The sequence below is a fragment of the Nematostella vectensis genome, chromosome 5, assembly GCF_932526225.1.
Source record: "Nematostella vectensis chromosome 5, jaNemVect1.1, whole genome shotgun sequence".
Lineage (NCBI taxonomy): Eukaryota > Metazoa > Cnidaria > Anthozoa > Actiniaria > Edwardsiidae > Nematostella > Nematostella vectensis.
In genome coordinates this window covers 5165172-5183226 of record NC_064038.1, presented here as the reverse complement: position 1 = coordinate 5183226, position 18055 = coordinate 5165172, and the positions used below count along the sequence as shown (strand labels likewise).

Here is an 18055-nt window from a genome sequence, read left to right as displayed (position 1 = left end):
ACCCCCGTGGACATTGCAAGAGCCAGATCCCCCCGTGGACAGCGCCAGAGCCAGATCCCCCGTGGTACAGCGCCACAGCAAGAAACCCCCATGGACAGCGCCAGAGCAAGATCCCCCCGTGGACAGCGCCAGAGCAAGATCGCGCCGTGGGCAGCGGCACAGCAAGAAACCCCCATGGACAGCGCCAGAGCAAGACCCCCCGTGGACAGCGCCAGAACCAGATTTCCTTATTGACAAAGGCAGAGCCAGATATCACGGTGGACAGAGCCAGAGCCAGATACCCCATGGACAGCGCAAAAGCCAGATCCCCACGTGGACAGCACCAGAGCCTAATCCCCACGTGGACAGCGCCACAGCAAGAAACCCCCGTGGAGAGCGCCAGAGCAAAATCCTCACGTGGACAGTGCCAGAGCAAGATCCCCCCGTTGACAGCGCCAAAACCAGATTTCCTTATCGACTGAGCTAAAGCCAGATATCACGGTGGGAAGCGCTAGAGCCAGATACCCCGTGGACAGCGCAAAAGCCAGATCCCCCCATAGAGCGCTGGATTCTTCCATGTAGATCTGATTGTGTACTGTACAGAATGATTTCCTCTGTGACATATACATTAATTTTTGGGGCTTTCAAACTATTGTGATATTTTGTGGTTATTCATAGTGCGTCAATGTTAAAAATGTTTTACCTGCACCGGCCAGAACCAGCTTTGGTGAATCTCTCACCCCTAAGGAACGGAGATGCTTCTTGATGTCTTGTGTGCAGTTTGTGATTTTCAGGCACCGCACTATACCAGGGTTGTCTTGACTAGCGCAACACTCCCCGCCTACGAACTGAGAGTATGAGCAAAAAGCCATATTCTCACTAAAACTGTGCAAAACGGACAGCAAGAAGAAACCAGTGTATAAACACTCATAGAACGTACCTGGTACTGGTATGAAAAACTTCTGTTTATTACCAACTTTCAATTTCAAACAAGATGTGTAACTTCCGCTCCGCATTGAAATAAAATCCATCATTCGATAACTTCGATGGCTTACAATTTCAAGCAATCCTTACGGTTGGACATTATTTATTTTATTCTATTCCAAAATAAGGAATCAGATTTTTTGACGAGGGGCTCTTTCTGTTTTCTCTCTTTTTGTGACGAAAGGCCTTATGGGGCCTCTCGTCACTATGCCATCGGTTTGAGTGAGTGAAAGAAAGAGTTGTAAACAATTGAATTTCACTTGAAGCAGGCGTTCCTAGCGGTCATTCATCGAACACGTGATCGTCGTCGTAGATGTCGCTGGCGAAGAGGGATCGGATTGATTTCGGATTCCGACGTTGTTTTGAATTATAGTCCACGAGCAAAAAATGATTGGAGTCAAACATGTGCTTTCTTTTCGCACTTCTCGTTTGATTTCACGAGCTCTTGTGAAGGTGAGTTGATTTAATACTTCTTTTACAATGTATTCTATCCCTTTTGTGTTTAGTACTAGGCACAACCTTTTATGCATTTGTCATGTTGGTATTTCTAAAGAATATTTCAGATTTTGGGGTGCTTTATGTGGTTTGTTTGCCAACAAAAGCTCGATTGCATCGCTTGCCTTATTACACAAGACCAGTCCTTATGGCCATATGGTGTCCTTCAATTCCCTTCGGGGAACCAATAAACCCAGAAATGGGGCTCAAAATCTCCTTCGGGAGAGCATAGAATTCCTTCGGGAAGCAAACAAACCCAGAAATGGGGCTCAAAATGTGCTTCGGCACACTGAATATTCCCTTCGGGGAACTAGTAATCACAGCAATGTGATCTTAACTGTGCTTCGGCACACTGAAAATTTCCTTCGGGAAACTAATAATCACAGCAATGTGACTGAAAGGCACTATAATGGCAAATATTGTGGAAACCAATTTGTGAACAAAAGTATTTTCGGGATACCTGTGTACATGTTGCTGTATTTGTCGGATAAAACAGGGCAAACAAATCACATTTTTAGCACTGTATATAATGATCGAAGTAATCTTGTTGACGAATTCACCTCAAAAACTAGTAATAACAGTATAACAAATGCATTTGAGAAAACTATGCCTAGTATTGAAAACAAACATGATAATAATAAACATGCATCTTGTCCATCTATCAAGATCTCCAAGTGTATAGAAAATCATAGACATTCTTGAATATGTTCAAAGCAACTAAATCACAAATGTAGAGATAGAGAACCATCTAGAATATCCCTAAAAAAAGTTATGAGATTGCTCAGATATAGAAAGTTAAGAAAAAGACACAAAAAGATGATTATTAAGGGCACACCTGTTTCATCTGTTTTTTACAGAATTGCTACAAACTATAACTATTGGAAATTGAAATACATTAACAGACTTAATAGTTTCTATAGCTCCTTTTTTAGAGCAACTTGTAAAACATCAGTGAGGTATAATGGATGTAAACAAACTCTTTTATTGTCTGGGGACATTGCAGAATCGAATCCTGGTCCTGTAACTGATAATAATAATATTGAAGATATATGTTTATATAGTAATGGTGACTTTACGTTAAGATACCGAATGCTTCGACATGGTTTAACACCACTAGATGTTGGTGGAGGAGGTGATTGCTTTTTCAAATCAGTATCACATCAGCTATATGGTAATTCAAATAAACATGCAGAAATTAGAGCTTTAGGAGTGAGATATTTAAAGGACAATCCTGAACGATTTATTGAAAGTATCATAGATTCATCTTGGTCACAGTATTTAACTAATATGTCTCTACAAGGAACATGGGCCAATCATATTATAATACAGGCTGTTGCTGATGCAATGAGTTTAAAGATTCATATTATAGAATCAGATTCAAATATTAGGGAAGTCACATTAGTTGAGCCAGCAAATACAATAATAAATAATATTAGAACAATATACATAGGACATATTGGTCAAGTGCACTACGTATCAACATGTTCTGTTTCACATCAACAAAGTTCGAACAATATTGACAGGGAAAATACAATTTCGAGTCGTCCAGAAAAAAGAAAGCAAGCAAGTACAAGCAAAAGTTCTAATTCAAATGAAACAAAAAAGCAAGACAGGGCTACCTACATTAGGCAATACATGAAGGAATACAGGCAATCCAAGCAAAATAATACTTCACCAGAAAAAAAATCAAAGAGAAATGAATACCAAAGAAATTATAGAGAAATGAATGCATCACCAGAAAAGAAATTAAAGTGTAATGAATACCTAAGAAAATATAGAGAAATTAATTCATCACCAGAAAAGAAATTAAAGTGTAATGAATACCTAAGAAAATATAGAGAAATGAATGCATCACCAGAAAAAAAATCAAAGAGAAATGAATACCAAAGAAAAAATAGAGAAATAAATGCATCACCGGAAGAGAAATCAAAGCGTAATGAATACCAAAGAAAATATAGAGCTAACTCATCCATTGAATTTGCAATAAAGCGGTTCCATGAAATAGTAAACCAAGGCCCTCTGTATATTTGTATATGTTGTGATCAACTATGGTATAAACATAGTGTGAGTAGTACTACTAAGCTGAGACAATCAAATCCTGATGTTGTGAAATATCTATCAAATAAGATAAGTGTTGGTAACAAAGAATGGGTTTGTAGAACATGCTCTAATTATTTGCAAAAAAATAAAGTCCCACCATGTGCTGTAGCGAATGGTATGGCATTTCCAGATAAACCAGATTTCTTTGATCTCAATGAACTAGAATGTAGATTATTAGCTCCAAGAATTGCATTTCAAAAATTAATGCAGGCACCTAGGGGGAGACAGCTTAAGATACATGGAAATATTGTTAATGTACCTGCTGATGTAACTAATACAGTTAATATATTACCACGATTGCAAAATCAAACTGCTACAATTAAAGTTAATTTAAAGCGGATGCTGAAATATAAGAGTTCTGCACTGTCACTAAATGTAAGACCATATAAAGTACTTCAAGCAGCAAATTGGCTTATAACACATAGTAGTTTATATAGAGATGAAGGTATAGTACTGAATAATGACTGGATCAATCAATACAACAGAGCTGATAATGATGAAATTAATGAGAAGGTACAGTCAGATACAATAGATGAAACTGATGACAATGATATTGATTCTGAAGGGCTAGACCAAAATGAATCACATGAAGATGAAGCAGAAACAATTGCTGGTGTTACTGATACTATGTTTACAGCAACTGACTTTTTAGAAGATAATGAAAGGCAAAACATATTAAATATTGCTCCAGGTGAAGGGAATAGACCATTAAGTGTTTTTAGAGACAAATATTGTGAAGAGTTAGCATACCCTGGAATATTTCTTGGACAACCACGAATTGACAATAAACAAAGATTAGTCGATATTAACTATAGTGATATATGTAAATCAGAGTTGAGACGGTCTGACAGACGAGCTGCAGTGTGCATTGAAAATATATTTTACAAAACAAAAAAGTTGCAAATGAAAATTCTCTTAGGAAAATCACATATAGCTCTGAGAAAATGTAAGGGAAACAACAAAAATATTACTGCTGGACAACTTAAACAGCAAGGATCAATAGACAGATTGATTCGTCATGATGATGGATACAAGTTTTTAAATGCATTGAGAGGTTCACCTCCATACTTTGAAAAAGCTAAAAAAGATCTGTTTGCAATGATTAGGCAGTTAGGTCCTGCTACACTATTTTGTAGTTTCTCATCAGCTGAAACACAATGGATGCACCTACTTAGAATACTTGGTCAGCTTGTAGACAATAAGGAATACACTGATGAACAAATAGACAATTTTAATTGGGATGACAGGTGTCGCTTAATTCAGAGTGACCCTGTGACATGTGCAAGACACTTTGATTATCAAGTTAATCAATTTTTAACAAACTTCTTGTTCAGTTCTGCTCAACCTTTAGGTAAAATATCTGACTGGTTTTACCGTGTAGAATATCAGCAAAGAGGGTCTCCTCATATACATATGCTGATGTGGCTTGAAGATGCACCACAATTTCAAATAGATAGTGATGAAGATGTCACATCATTTATTGATAAGATAATAACTTGCCAAAAGCCAGTAGACAATGCTGATTTACTAGTCTTGGTTAATAGACAGGTACATAGACATTCGCATACATGCCGTAAAAATACAAGTAGCAAATGTAGATTTAACTATCCACAGCCACCAATGAAGCAAACTATGATAATATATCCTCTAGATGAGGATACACCCGAAAAGGAAATAAAAATATATAGAGATAATTGGAAGGCAATTCAAGTGTATCTAGATGAAAGCAAAGAAGGTGAAGATATTACATTTGACCAGTTACTCGTGAACCTTAATATCACTAAACAAAACTATTTACTTGCTGTAAGTTCATCGATTAACACACCTACTGTGTTTCTGAAAAGAAATCCCAATGAATTACGCATAAATAATTACAACCCTGATTGTCTCTCTGCATGGAGAGCTAACATGGATATACAGTTTGTCTTAGATGTCTATGCATGTGCTGTGTACATAGTGAATTATATATCAAAAGGCCAGAAAGGCATGAGTGAACTTTTAAGAGAGGCATGTACTGAAGCTAGGCAAGGTAATAAAACAATAAAACAACAAGTAAGGGATATTGGAAGTAAGTTCCTCAATAATGTTGAGATAAGTGCACAAGAAGCAGTGTACATTGTGTTACAGCTTCCAATGAGAAAATCATCTATAGACAGATAATATTTATAAATACATCACCACCTAATGAAAGAGTTGACCTATTAAAACCAATGGATAATATTAATGAAATGGATGATGACTCTGAAGAAATCTATACCAGTGGTTTACTCAAAAAGATATTCAAAGCGCCCTCTAAAACTAGAAAATATCACACTTGCAGACTGGGCAGCATGGTATGATTGTGCTGGAAAGCCTTATGTAAAACAAACTAATCAAGTTGATGTTGATGGTCTTCCGTTAGAGAATTTTGTTGATGATAATCTAAATGATGATGATGATACAGAAGCTCAGAAAACACCACGTAGCAAAACTAAAAAACGAGCAAAGGCTAGGATAATTAGAAGTGTGTGGTTTAATAAGGAAGCTGAGCCGGAAAAACATTATCGTGAACTTCTAATGCTATTTACTCCATGGCGAAATGAAGAAACTGATATTCTTGGTACATTTTCATCTTATGAAGAACGCTATATGTTACTTGCCAATGTCATCAATGAACAAATGAAACAATATGCAGTTTGCAATGAGGACTTTAATGAAATACAACAAGACATGAATAGATTAGAGGATAGATTTGATGAGATAGCACCTTGTACTCAAAATCTTGAACAACAAGACCGAGCTGAAGGTGATCAAGACTTACATCCTGACTTCACTGGAAACTATAATCTATCAGATGATTTAGGAATACCATCAGTTGATAATACTGAAACACTTATTATGAATGAACTGCCAGATGATGAATATAGATGTATGGTACAGACGTTGAATAAAGAGCAAAAAGAATTTTTCTATCATGTACTACATTTAAAAAAAACTTCTGGTGAGGCATTTTACTGCTTTCTAAGTGGTGGTGCAGGTGTGGGTAAATCACATGTCACTAAAGCCTTATACCAAGCTGCTTTGAAATATTATAACACCAGACCTGGCGTTAATTTTGCTGAAACAAAAATACTTATGTTAGCACCCACAGGGAAAGCAGCATATAATATAAAGGGCAATACCATCCAAAGTGCTTTAGCAGTACCAGCCTGTCAGTCATTAAAGAACTATAAGAAACTTGATTCAAGTAGGCTTAATACATTAAGATGTCAAATAGGTGGACTTAAGTTGATATTTGTAGATGAAATATCTATGGTTGGTAATACTATGTTTAATGTCCAATTCAATAATAGACTTAAAGACATCAAAGGCAGCTCGCTACCATTTGGCGGTGTTAGTATTGTTGCTATAGGAGATTTGTTTCAATTACAACCTGTAATGGATGGTTATATATTTAAAGACATGGATAATGATGAATATGGTGTTCTTGCACCTAATGTATGGCAAGAACTTTTCAAAATGTTTGAACTTAAAGAAATCATGCGACAGAGGGAAAGCAAAGACTTTGCTGAATTATTGAATAGATTAAGAGAGGGAAATCATACTAAAGAGGATATAATCAAATTAAAGGAAAGAATTCTTAACCACACTAGTGCTCAGTATCCCAAAGATGCACCTCATTTATTTATTCAAAATGCTAAAGTCAATGACTTCAACTATAAAGCTCATAATGCTCTTCAGGGTCCAAAATACTCTATTAAAGCACATGACACTGTCATTGGAACAGATTCGGAAGAACTTAGAGACAAAATATTAAAGCAAATACCTAAAGATCCTAGAAAAACAAAACAACTGCATTCTGTTTTGCATTTGGCAATTGGTGAAAGAACAGAGATATCACTAAACACTAGAAATGATGATGGTATGACCAATGGTGCTGGTAGTGTCATAAAATTTATGCAAATACATAAAACAGACAAACCATCAGGTATTATATGGGTACAGTTTGATCATGCTGATGTTGGTCAAAAAACCAGGCATGATAATAGACAGCTATATGTCAATGATATTGAACCAACATGGACACCAATCAAACCTATTAGCACTCAATTTGCTGTAGGTAGAACAAGATCTGTACACGTGATGAGAAAACAATTTCAACTTAGACCTGCTGCTGCTAAAACAATACATAGATCACAGGGTGATACTGAAAGTAGAATTGTAGTAAATTTTGAAACCAAAAGAGCCATTCCTCATATACATTATGTAGGATTAAGTAGAGTAACAACTATAGATGGTCTATATATAACTGACTTATGTGAAAGCAAAATAGCTGTTAATACTGACGTCCAAACTGAAATGCATCGATTGAGAACTGAAGGAAAACTGTCACTTTCTGTTAGTCCCATATATGAAGCACCTCAAGCTAGTATTAAAATCTGTTTTCTCAATGCAAGATCATTGCACAAGCATATAGATGACATACGTCATGACTTAAATTACTCAAGCACTTATGTAAATATTTTTTCAGAAACAAGATTTTTTCAGCATGAAAATGATGATTCATATCTATTAGATGATAAAAACTATACATTGTTCAGAAATGATGGTACACCAAGACAAAATGTAAGGCCATATGGAGGTACAGCAGTGTATAGCCGTCTTGACTATTACCCAGGATATCCATTTTGTAGTAATATACATGGTGTAGAAATAACTATTTTGAGGTTTATGATCATACTTCATATTACAATAGTGGGAGTATACAGCTCACCAACAGTATCAATAACAGAATTATGTAATGCTATGAAAGAGACACTAGACTCTCTACCAACACAAATTAACATTTTTATTGGTGATTTCAATGTGAACTGGTTCAGTGAATCACGCCGTGCATCACTTTATAACTTTTTTATAACACAAAATTGTTATAGACAGCTAGTTTCATGTAGTACAACAGACAGTAAAACCTGTATTGACCACATCTACACTAATTTACCTGAAGTGCAAACAAGCTTTCAGATTTTGGAGACATATTTTTCTGATCATAAAGCCATTTGTGTATTGATAAACAGCTTCATTAACTAAAGGCAAAAATTGATAATGGAGTCTATAAATACAGTGCAAACAATTTACATTACACACTAGTTTATTTAACATTAGCACATACTGATTATGTTCTTATAAGACTACCGGTATTCTGAATAATTAGGTACTTATTATAAATATTATGTATTAGAAACACAGTTAAATACACTCAATAGTGCAATTGTTTAGATACACTTTATTTCATTACAGAATACCAACATGAGCACTCCTACAACAAACCCGTAAGTACTTGTATCTTAATTTCATTTCTATTTTTCGTTTCCATCTTATCTTAGGTAATATCTTTGTACTCTTTGCTAATATTATTACATAACATCTCCTTTTAATTGCAGACAACAACAACTCAACAAAGCTGACGACTCACCAGGTAAGATATATATTTCTTTGTTGTGTAAAGCATAATAAACAATGTGTTTGCAATGACTAAAATAAGTTCTATTCTTTCAGATGTTCAACTAGAGGGTTTTGTTCATAGCCTAAGTCCTGTTAAGCATGCGAAAAAAAACAGAAAACCATACTTTGACTGTCTTGTCCAAACTGGAGAAGCTGAAAAGGTCCGTGGCGTGTGCTATGACCCACAGCTAAGAAAAAATCTCCTTGAACCATACCAAAATAAATCACCAATAAAAATCACAGCCACCAAAAGAATGGCTAGCACCAGTACCTCTGAAGAGTTCAGAATGACGAAAAAATCAAAGATAACATCAGCAGCGCCAGAATTCTCATATAACTCCCAAGTTGTCTCATCTATTGTGACGGTGCAAGAAGCGTTATCAGCGCCAGAATACAAGGCAGTTGACATTGTTGCTAAGGTGGTAACAAAGAATCACGAAAATCAATTGATCATTAAACAAGGTCAACAGCTAAAGAAATCAGACTGTATCATTGGTGATGAGCATAGCACAATAAAACTCACTCTCTGGGAAGACCTCATTGACAGAGTAGAATGTGGAAAAACGTACACATTTAAGAATGTTAGAATCAGAGTATTTGATGACGTTAAATATCTATCTACAAATACTTCAACATCAATTGAACCAGCTGATAGACAAATCCATGACATAAACTTAACATCTGAGCAATTTGCTGAAAATATTATCGAGGGACGGTTTATCGGTGCCAATGTGAAAGCAGCAAACTCTTGTGTTGTATGCAACACCACGCTAAATCAAGATGATAGTGAAGATGACATGATAACATGTCCCCTGCCAACTTGCCAAACAACTATGCTCTTTTCAGAATGCCAAACAAAACTGGTTTGCAACTTAACTGTCAAGAAAACTGATGGCAAAATGCAGATGTACACATGCTTTAATGATGGCCTGCAAAGTTTTCTCATCTCCATCAACAAAGGCGACACTAGAATAGATGACTTATCACCTAAAGAACTGAACAAGCTTTTCTTAACTGCTGGAACTAAGCAACTTATTGTGGATAATTCAACCTGTCATTCATCAGGTTCTCTTTTAGACCTCAAAACACGTCGAAGGTATAAACACTACAGAAAAACATTTATTTGCATATTTTGAGTTTTTGTTGAACTACAGGCATAATGTCTGATATTCTCTGCTTTTCATTCAAAAAAGTTAAATTTAGAGTTCGTTTAGTTGTAAAACTGGAACCAGCATTATTGTTCTTGTTCATATTGTATCTAGATGACTGTGTACAATGGTCTTGCTGATATTCAACTCATATTGATCATATTGTATAAGCCAAAATCTAGTTATTGGTCAACCAAGACCATCCATGATATATTGTTTCTAATCAACAAACATTTCACAATTATATTACAAAATAGAGTAAAAGTACAGACAAATATTATTTTAAAGGGATTTTATTGAATATATTTTTATATAAGATGTTACTGTTCATATTATAACTATATCAATATTTTTGAAAAGCCACAAAAATTGTATTCACGTTATATATTTATATTGAAGTGGAAATAAAATGTTTATATTTTGCAAAATTGAACATTTTTATGGTGTTTAGCCACACAACCTAATTTTTCACATCTTTCTGTTTCTTATGCTTACACTGTAAATTCTAACTTCTTCAAAAACAATTCACTATGCTAAGACCTACACTAAAGTCTCTACTCTTTACGTTTCTTATGCATTATACCTTGAGTCACATGCAGTCTTTGACTGCCTATTTTTTTGCATTGTGTTTGAGAAACTTTGGGACTCCTGTGTGCACTGCCGGTCACGTGGAAGCACCATGAAAAACATTCCGAGATCGCAAGCCGAAGCGAGTTAAAAGGGATTTTATTCGTTTGTAGAGGAACAAGCATTGATAAAAAAACGATGCCTATCAAGTACTTTCCCAAGCTGAGGTGAGGAAAATTCGATACCACTTAATTTGTTGTTTTTATCTATGTTACGAATTGTTTGGACACAAACATTACGCAAGACTAGTTATAATCTATTCAAATACTCATTCAAATACGTGTTTTGCCTAAATCATCTCGCACAACGAAGAATGCAAGTGATAACACACATATTTATTGGTCCTGAAATTTGTTTTCAGCGTTGTTTCGAGGTGGGAGCGTCGGCAAAAGCCAAATTTCCCTGCCAATTCAGATGTTGGTGTCACAGTTGGCCCAAGTTTGAAAGGTCAATAACCTGTGAAGTGTGGTATCTTCTTGGCGCTCTCAGCGCTCCGGATTTTATTATCCCCAAAATTTTATTTCAGATTCTAGGCAAGTAAGTGACTGTCCTTTCAGGAAAAATGACCATTTTTGATAGAGCAATGTACCAGATGCGACTTTTAAGGCCTCAATTTGTCGGTTTGACCGACAAATTGTGCAAAATGATCGTGCAAAATGATGGATGCGAGGCTATATTTGAGAAAATTTGTCAAATATTCTTTTTTAACTGGATTAAGCTAAGATTAAAATAATATTGAGATCACATATCCTGGTTGCCTCCTGTGGTGTTGTTGGGTTTCTGCGCTGTTTATATATTTTTCGCGCTGCAGGTAGCGATATTTCGTTCAAATTTTGTAGTGTTTTTCGGGGTCAAGCCGAGAAAAATAAGGAAAAATCCATAAAATATTTAATATTCGTTCGATTTTAAAAAGAAACACATTTTTGTAATCAGGAGACAAATATAAGTCTATAGACAAATTATTGAAAAAACATTTTTTTGAGTATTGCATTTCATCTTGAATGGATTAACGGAGCGCTTCTTAAAAATGATCTGTTATAGAGAATGTAAATAAGTAAATAAACGTCTATATTTCTTATTTTTAATTTTGCGTTTTGTAATGTTACGTTTTCGATCAACAAAAGCCAGGATCGTGCACGCTACTTTTAACTATTTTTGGGCAGGAAAACAATTACTGTCTTGTATTATTTTATTGAAGGCCGAGGTCAGTATTTTCAAGACCGAGGTCACGGTATTTCACGATAGGGACCGACCCTTAGCTCCATTTTGTATTCCACACAACGCTTTTAATCCTCCAGAAATACAGAACCACCAAAGAAGACATCCTCTAAGTTTTGACCAACAATTTTGTGAAATAATTCAGTTCAAATTTATACGTCGTTCTCAACTCGAAATGATCGTAGAAATGTCTTCTTTCGCTTTGTCGCGGGGTCCGGATCGTAAGATACCGGACCTCACGAGAGCCAATCAGAGCGCTGGATTTGATGGATACAAGACCACGAAAAAAATAATTTTTTTAATTTAAAAATTATTTTTAAAAAGTTTTAATGGAGTAAAAATGCTTGCGCATTACACAGTTTCGTATGTCTGAGTAGTATTGACACACTGAAGTTCAATTTACACTGAACTGAAATTTAATACTTGGATTTATAAATTATTTAAGATGTGGCATTTGTTTGCCCAGTTATGAGTTTATTTTGCTTACACAATTACCACACCACACTGATATACAATGATTAAACAACGATTTTCACATGCACGATCGATACCTATAAAACCACATAGTTTACGAAGAGTGCTAAAAAGTACGGGAAACTTATAAAAAATGCGCTTTATCGATATAGCTTAGTCGTCTAGAGAAATCACCAGTTAGCGCAACTCTGTTTTTGTGTGTTGTTTTGTTATCTGTTGAATAATTTAGCTTCCTTGAGAAATACAGCAAAAAGCAGAAAATGACAGTTCTATGGCACGATTTAATTTACTACATCAGTGATCAGTAAATAATCGTGAGTGAATAACATGACTTGAGATTAGTTATCCATTCCTATTTAGGAATTTACCTCGTCGTTTAAGAAGTCTCCGTACAATTTACTAGTTTACTACTCATGGGGGAAGATTTACAGTTTTCACAAGAGCAAAGCTGGCTATTGAAAAATACAATATCATACGAATCTGCAGAACATTTTATAGTGGAGCAAACATACCAAAAATATGTGCCGTAATGCACTAACTTGATTATGATTCCAAACTAAAAGCCAATGTAATTGAAAGAATCAAAGCCAACTAGAAAGAAGCAATTTCAATTTGAAGTCACAAATTACAACACACTGTTCTTTAAGAACAGATGACATCACAGCGTGCTATCAACAACAAAATATACAAATTCGTGGGAAAGATTTCCGTGGAAATAGAAAGCGAGATAAGATTATGACCGCACATAGAATGGGAAGAATGGGAAGGAAACTCCTTCCTCCCCATCCTTTGTTCCCATTCCCCGCGTGCGGTCATACTATTGCTACAAAACTATTGCTCTCCGCTGGAACAGGAAGGCAACGAGACGGGTCTCGGTTGCGTGACTGTTGTTCAGGATACGCTGTAACGTTATTCGGTAATTTTTCCTCATCCTCGGGGACCCATGGCGACTTGGAGACCAGCGAGACGTCTTTTTCTTCTACGCGCGAACTCTCGATTCGGTTCTCGGCATCGCCCTGGGTCCCCGAGGATGATTTTTTATGTCATTACAGAAATTTATCAGGGAATATCTATTCTAAGTTCTGAGTCGATTGATAAAGGAAAGAGGCTCAAACAAAGTTAGGTCCATCTTTTGTTTTGTTTTTACAACGGAAAAGTGATTTCAGTCAAGACTTTTGACGAAAAATGACATCAAAATGCTGTAACCACCAGCGACCTTGAAAAAACGACGACGGCAAAATGGACGACGACAGCAGAAAACAATGGAATTTCATTCAATATTCTATAGAAGCACGTGAAAATGCGTTCTGTCTGAAACATTTCAGACGTTTTCAACCCAACCACAACCAAGCCGCATACTTTTTTCCAATCTCGTTGTAAAAGCCGTCGTTGTATAATAATATTCCTGACAGGCTCTTTACACAATTGTATATTTTGCAGAGCGCATGTGAGCACAAGCCGTGTAAGAATGGAACATGTCACACCAGCAAACACGACGATACCTACACGTGTGTCTGCGATGACGGATTTATCGGAGAGAATTGCGACATCATAAGTATGACATAAACATAATAAAGTATTTTCTAAATTGAAGGCCGACGAGTCAATTTGTATATTTAAATAGTACTAACATTCTAATGGAAATGTAATAACAGAGGCATTTAACTCGTGATGCATTGAATTATACTGATGAGGCTCAATGTAATCTTAACAGAGGAAGCTCGAGCTCTTGGGATGGAAGATGGCAGAATCAAAGACGACCAAATCACCCAGAGCTCTTATTACGACTATATGTCTATGGGAAAGCACGCACGCTTGAACATATTGGTGGGTTTGGGAGCCTGGATGGCACAAGGATTTGCATCTGGGGAACGGATACAGATTGACCTTAATCGACTTGTGATAGTCACCAAAGTGGCAACACAGGGAAGATATGGACTCGACAGATGGATAACAAGCTTTACCATCAGCTACAGCCTGGACGGAACTAACTGGAAAGTGTACCAGGAGGGAGGTGTTGAAAAGGTACGTAATGGTCAGACAATCAGTCTGTATGGTACTGCCTGGATAGTGTACCAGGAGGGAGATGTTGACAAGGTATGTAATGGTCAGACCATCAGTCTGTATGGTACTGCCTGGTCAGTGTACCAGGAGGGAGGTGTTAACAAGGTATGTAATGGTCAGACCATCAGTCTGTATGGTACTGCCTGGTCAGTGTACCAGGAGGGAGGTGTTGACAAGGTATGTAATGGTCAGACCATCAGTCTGTATGGTACTGCCTGGACAGTGTACCAGGAGGGAGGTGTTGACATGGGATGGATGGCTGGACTATCAGTCTGTATGGTACTGCCTGGTCAGTGTACCAAAAGGCAGGTGTTGACAAGGTATGTAATGGTTGGACCATCAGTCTGTATGGTACTGCCTGGTCAGTGTACCAGGAGGGAGGTGTTGACAAGGTATGTAACGGTCAGACCATCAGTCTGTATGGTACTGCCTGGTCAGTGTACCAGGAGGGAGATGTTGACAAAGTATGTAATGGTCAGACCATCAGTCTGTATGGTACTGCCTGGTCAGTGTACCAGGAGGGAGATGTTGACAAAGTATGTAATGGTCAGACCATCAGTCTGTATGGTACTGCCTGGTCAGTGTACCAAGAGGGAGGTGTTGACAAGGTATGTAATGGTCAGACCATCAGTCTGTATGGTACCACCTGGTCAGTGTACCAAGAGGGAGGTGTTGACAAGGTATGTAATGGTCAGACCATCAGTCTGTATGGTACCACCTGGTCAGTGTACCAAGAGGGAGGTGTTGACAAGGTATGTAATGGTCAGACCATCAGTCTGTATGGTACTGCCTGGTCAGTGTACCAAGATGGAGGTGTTGACAAGGTATGTAATGGTCAGACCATCAGTCTGTATGGTACTGCCTGGTCAGTGTACCAAGATGGAGGTGTTGACAAGGTATGTAACGGTTGGACGATCAGTCTGTATGGTACTGCCTGGACAGTGTACCAAAAGGCAGGTGTTGACAAGGTATGTAATGGTTGGACCATCAGTCTGTATGGTACTGCCTGGTCAGTGTACCAGGAGGAAGGTGTTGACAAGGTATGTAATGGTCAGACCATCAGTCTGTATGGTACTGCCTGGTCAGTGTACCAGGAGGGAGGTGTTAACAAGGTATGTAATGGTCAGACCATCAGTCTGTATGGTACTGCCTGGTCAGTGTACCAGGAGGGAGGTGTTAACAAGGTATGTAATGGTCAGACCATCAGTCTGTATGGTACTGCCTGGTCAGTGTACCAGGAGGGAGGTGTTAACAAGGTATGTAATGGTCAGACCATCAGTCTGTATGGTACTGCCTGGACAGTGTACCAAGAGGGTCGGGTTGACAAGGTATGTAATGGTCGGACCATCAGTCTGTATGGTACTGCCTGGTCAGTGTACGAGGAGGGAGATGTGACAAGGTATTTGTCAGACCATTAGTCAACATGATTACAACCTTGAAAGTGTTAAAGGATGGAGGTTGGTAGTCGGACCATCAGACATAGGACCAGGACCTGGATGGACTTGAAGCACTTGATGAGTAACATGTACTGGAATGTTTTTCACCAGGTATTCCAAGTTGTAGGTGTAACCAATCGTCACCAGGTGGTAGATACTGTCCTCCCACTACCAATCAAGACAAAACTCCTGAGGATCACTACCGTCACGTGCAAAGGATACTGTGCACTGAGAATGGAAGTGTATGGTTATGACGCGGACTAATTGTGTTCCGTTCATTCATCTACAAGGTGGGGTGTAGGGTATGGCAGGATTATCATGATTGGGATATTATAAGTGTGTTCTTTCTTATGCCAGGAGGAGCCGATTAATGGCATATTAAGCTATCAAATGATTAAACAACCAGTTCACTAATTCAAGAAGAAATTTAACGGATAAAATTGCATCAATTATTATCGTATTATTATTATTATTATTATTATTATTATTATTATTATTATTATTATTATTATTATTATTATTATTATTATTATTATTATTATTATTATTATTATTATTATTATCGTATTATTACGTATCGTATTATTACAGTTTGTTTTCTAATTATATAAATTTAAATATATTATTCTTATAGACACTGTTGAAGGACAAGAATTACAGATGAAGCGCACAAAATAAAGAGATGCACAGTTCATGGGATAGGGATTATGTTTTAGAGACAATTCACAGTACACACTAGGAATAGGGGCTGAGAAAGAGGGTGCACAGTTCGCTAGAAACAGATCATGTTGTAGAAAATAATTAAAAGTTCTTTTAATAGTGCTCATGTTATAAAAGAGAATTCACATTTCGCTCAAAACAGATCATGTTGTATAAAGAGAATTAAAAGTTCGCTGAAAAGGGAATTTACATTTCAATAGAAACAGATCTTGTTGTATAAAGAGAATTAAAAGTTCGCTTAAAAGTGCTCATGTTATAAAAAAGAATTCAATTATTGCAAAAGCTCTAAACTCAACACTAAAATGAATTGTGAAACGTTTAACTTCTTCATTTTCGTCCTTATCGGACCTTGGTAATAATTCCGCATCTAAATAAGGTGTTATCGCGCGGGTCGATCACACTAGCACGGATATTCAAAAGTATCCGGATTCGTTTCGCCGAAAGCGGATCACTTGATTTGCGTCCACACTATCGTTTTCGCAGGGTTTTCGCTTGGATGCAGTCGTCCACACTAACACGGTACGGCGTGACGTACTTTTTTTTATGCGCATGCTCATAGAAGCAGACGAGCCTGCGAGATGACGTCATCGTTTACAGTTTGACACGAATTCGACCGTCTACACAACGGACCAAAGTATATGGATATATTTTGATTCACTTTCGACAGCGTTTTTTTAAAGTATCCGGATTCGCTAGATCCTACCCCAGTGTTAGTGTGCACGGAAGGCCTAAACGTATCAAAAATACGGATTCAAACGAATCCGTGTTAGTGTGGACGGCCCCTCAAAAGCCTAAAATAAACACCGACTCCAGACATGCGCAGTAGAATAACGCTGCCCCTTAAAGGCTTGTTAACCTTGAAAAGTGAAGGTTTTTACTCGCGGGTTTTTACCGAACATGAAACAAACAAATTTCTTTGTAAGTCAAAAGAAAGTGGTTCCAAGATAATTGGACACCTACGGCATAACGCAAAAAGAAAAAAGTTGTACAATTAAAACAAGATCCAGATGGATAAAATTGAAAAAAAAATATATTGAAAAGCAATAATATTTCATGTTGGGGGGGGGACTGGGTGGTTTGAGTGAAACCCCCCTGGGGGCCGCTGCGGGCCCCTCCGACCCCCAGCCCCGTCTATTCCCGCAATTCTACGAGCTATTCCCCTTCTATGTATATCAAACATATAATGTTTCACGTACATAAATAGTTAGGGCAATTGTTCATGTAGGCCGGGCGCGGTTCGCGTACACGACTTTTTTGGGGCAATCGCTCATGTAGGCCGGGCGCGGTTCGCGTACACGACACTTTGGGGCATTTGCTCATGTAGGCCGG

General features: G+C 37.4%; 2 protein-coding genes across 5 annotated transcripts in view; both read left to right on the top strand.

Moving 5' to 3' along the window:
- LOC5509189 (EGF-like repeat and discoidin I-like domain-containing protein 3) overlaps positions 1-16973 on the top strand; it is a 38509-nt gene extending 21536 nt beyond the window's left edge. For both annotated transcript variants that reach the window (XM_048728191.1, XM_032378039.2), the window contains exons 2-5: positions 13947-14061; positions 14221-14531; positions 16118-16296; positions 16641-16973. In XM_048728191.1, the coding sequence (XP_048584148.1) occupies positions 13947-14061; positions 14221-14531; positions 16118-16270 (579 nt within the window). In that variant the 3' untranslated portion in view covers positions 16271-16296; positions 16641-16973. The remainder of the gene's footprint in view (positions 1-13946; positions 14062-14220; positions 14532-16117; positions 16297-16640) is intronic.
- Positions 1336-10615, top strand: LOC116614140. 3 transcript variants are annotated; one of them, XM_048728190.1, is made up of 4 exons: positions 1336-1416; positions 8836-8867; positions 8979-9013; positions 9094-10615. In XM_048728190.1, exons 1-4 carry the CDS (start codon positions 1351-1353, stop codon positions 10173-10175), a joined length of 1215 nt encoding a protein of 404 aa, XP_048584147.1. In that variant the 5' UTR covers positions 1336-1350; the 3' UTR covers positions 10176-10615. The 3 variants fall into 2 exon arrangements, 1 of the variants encoding a protein (XP_048584147.1); XR_007308206.1 differs by lacking the exon at positions 1336-1416 and having other exon boundaries at positions 1423-8867.
- Positions 16974-18055: the final 1082 nt, after the last annotated feature.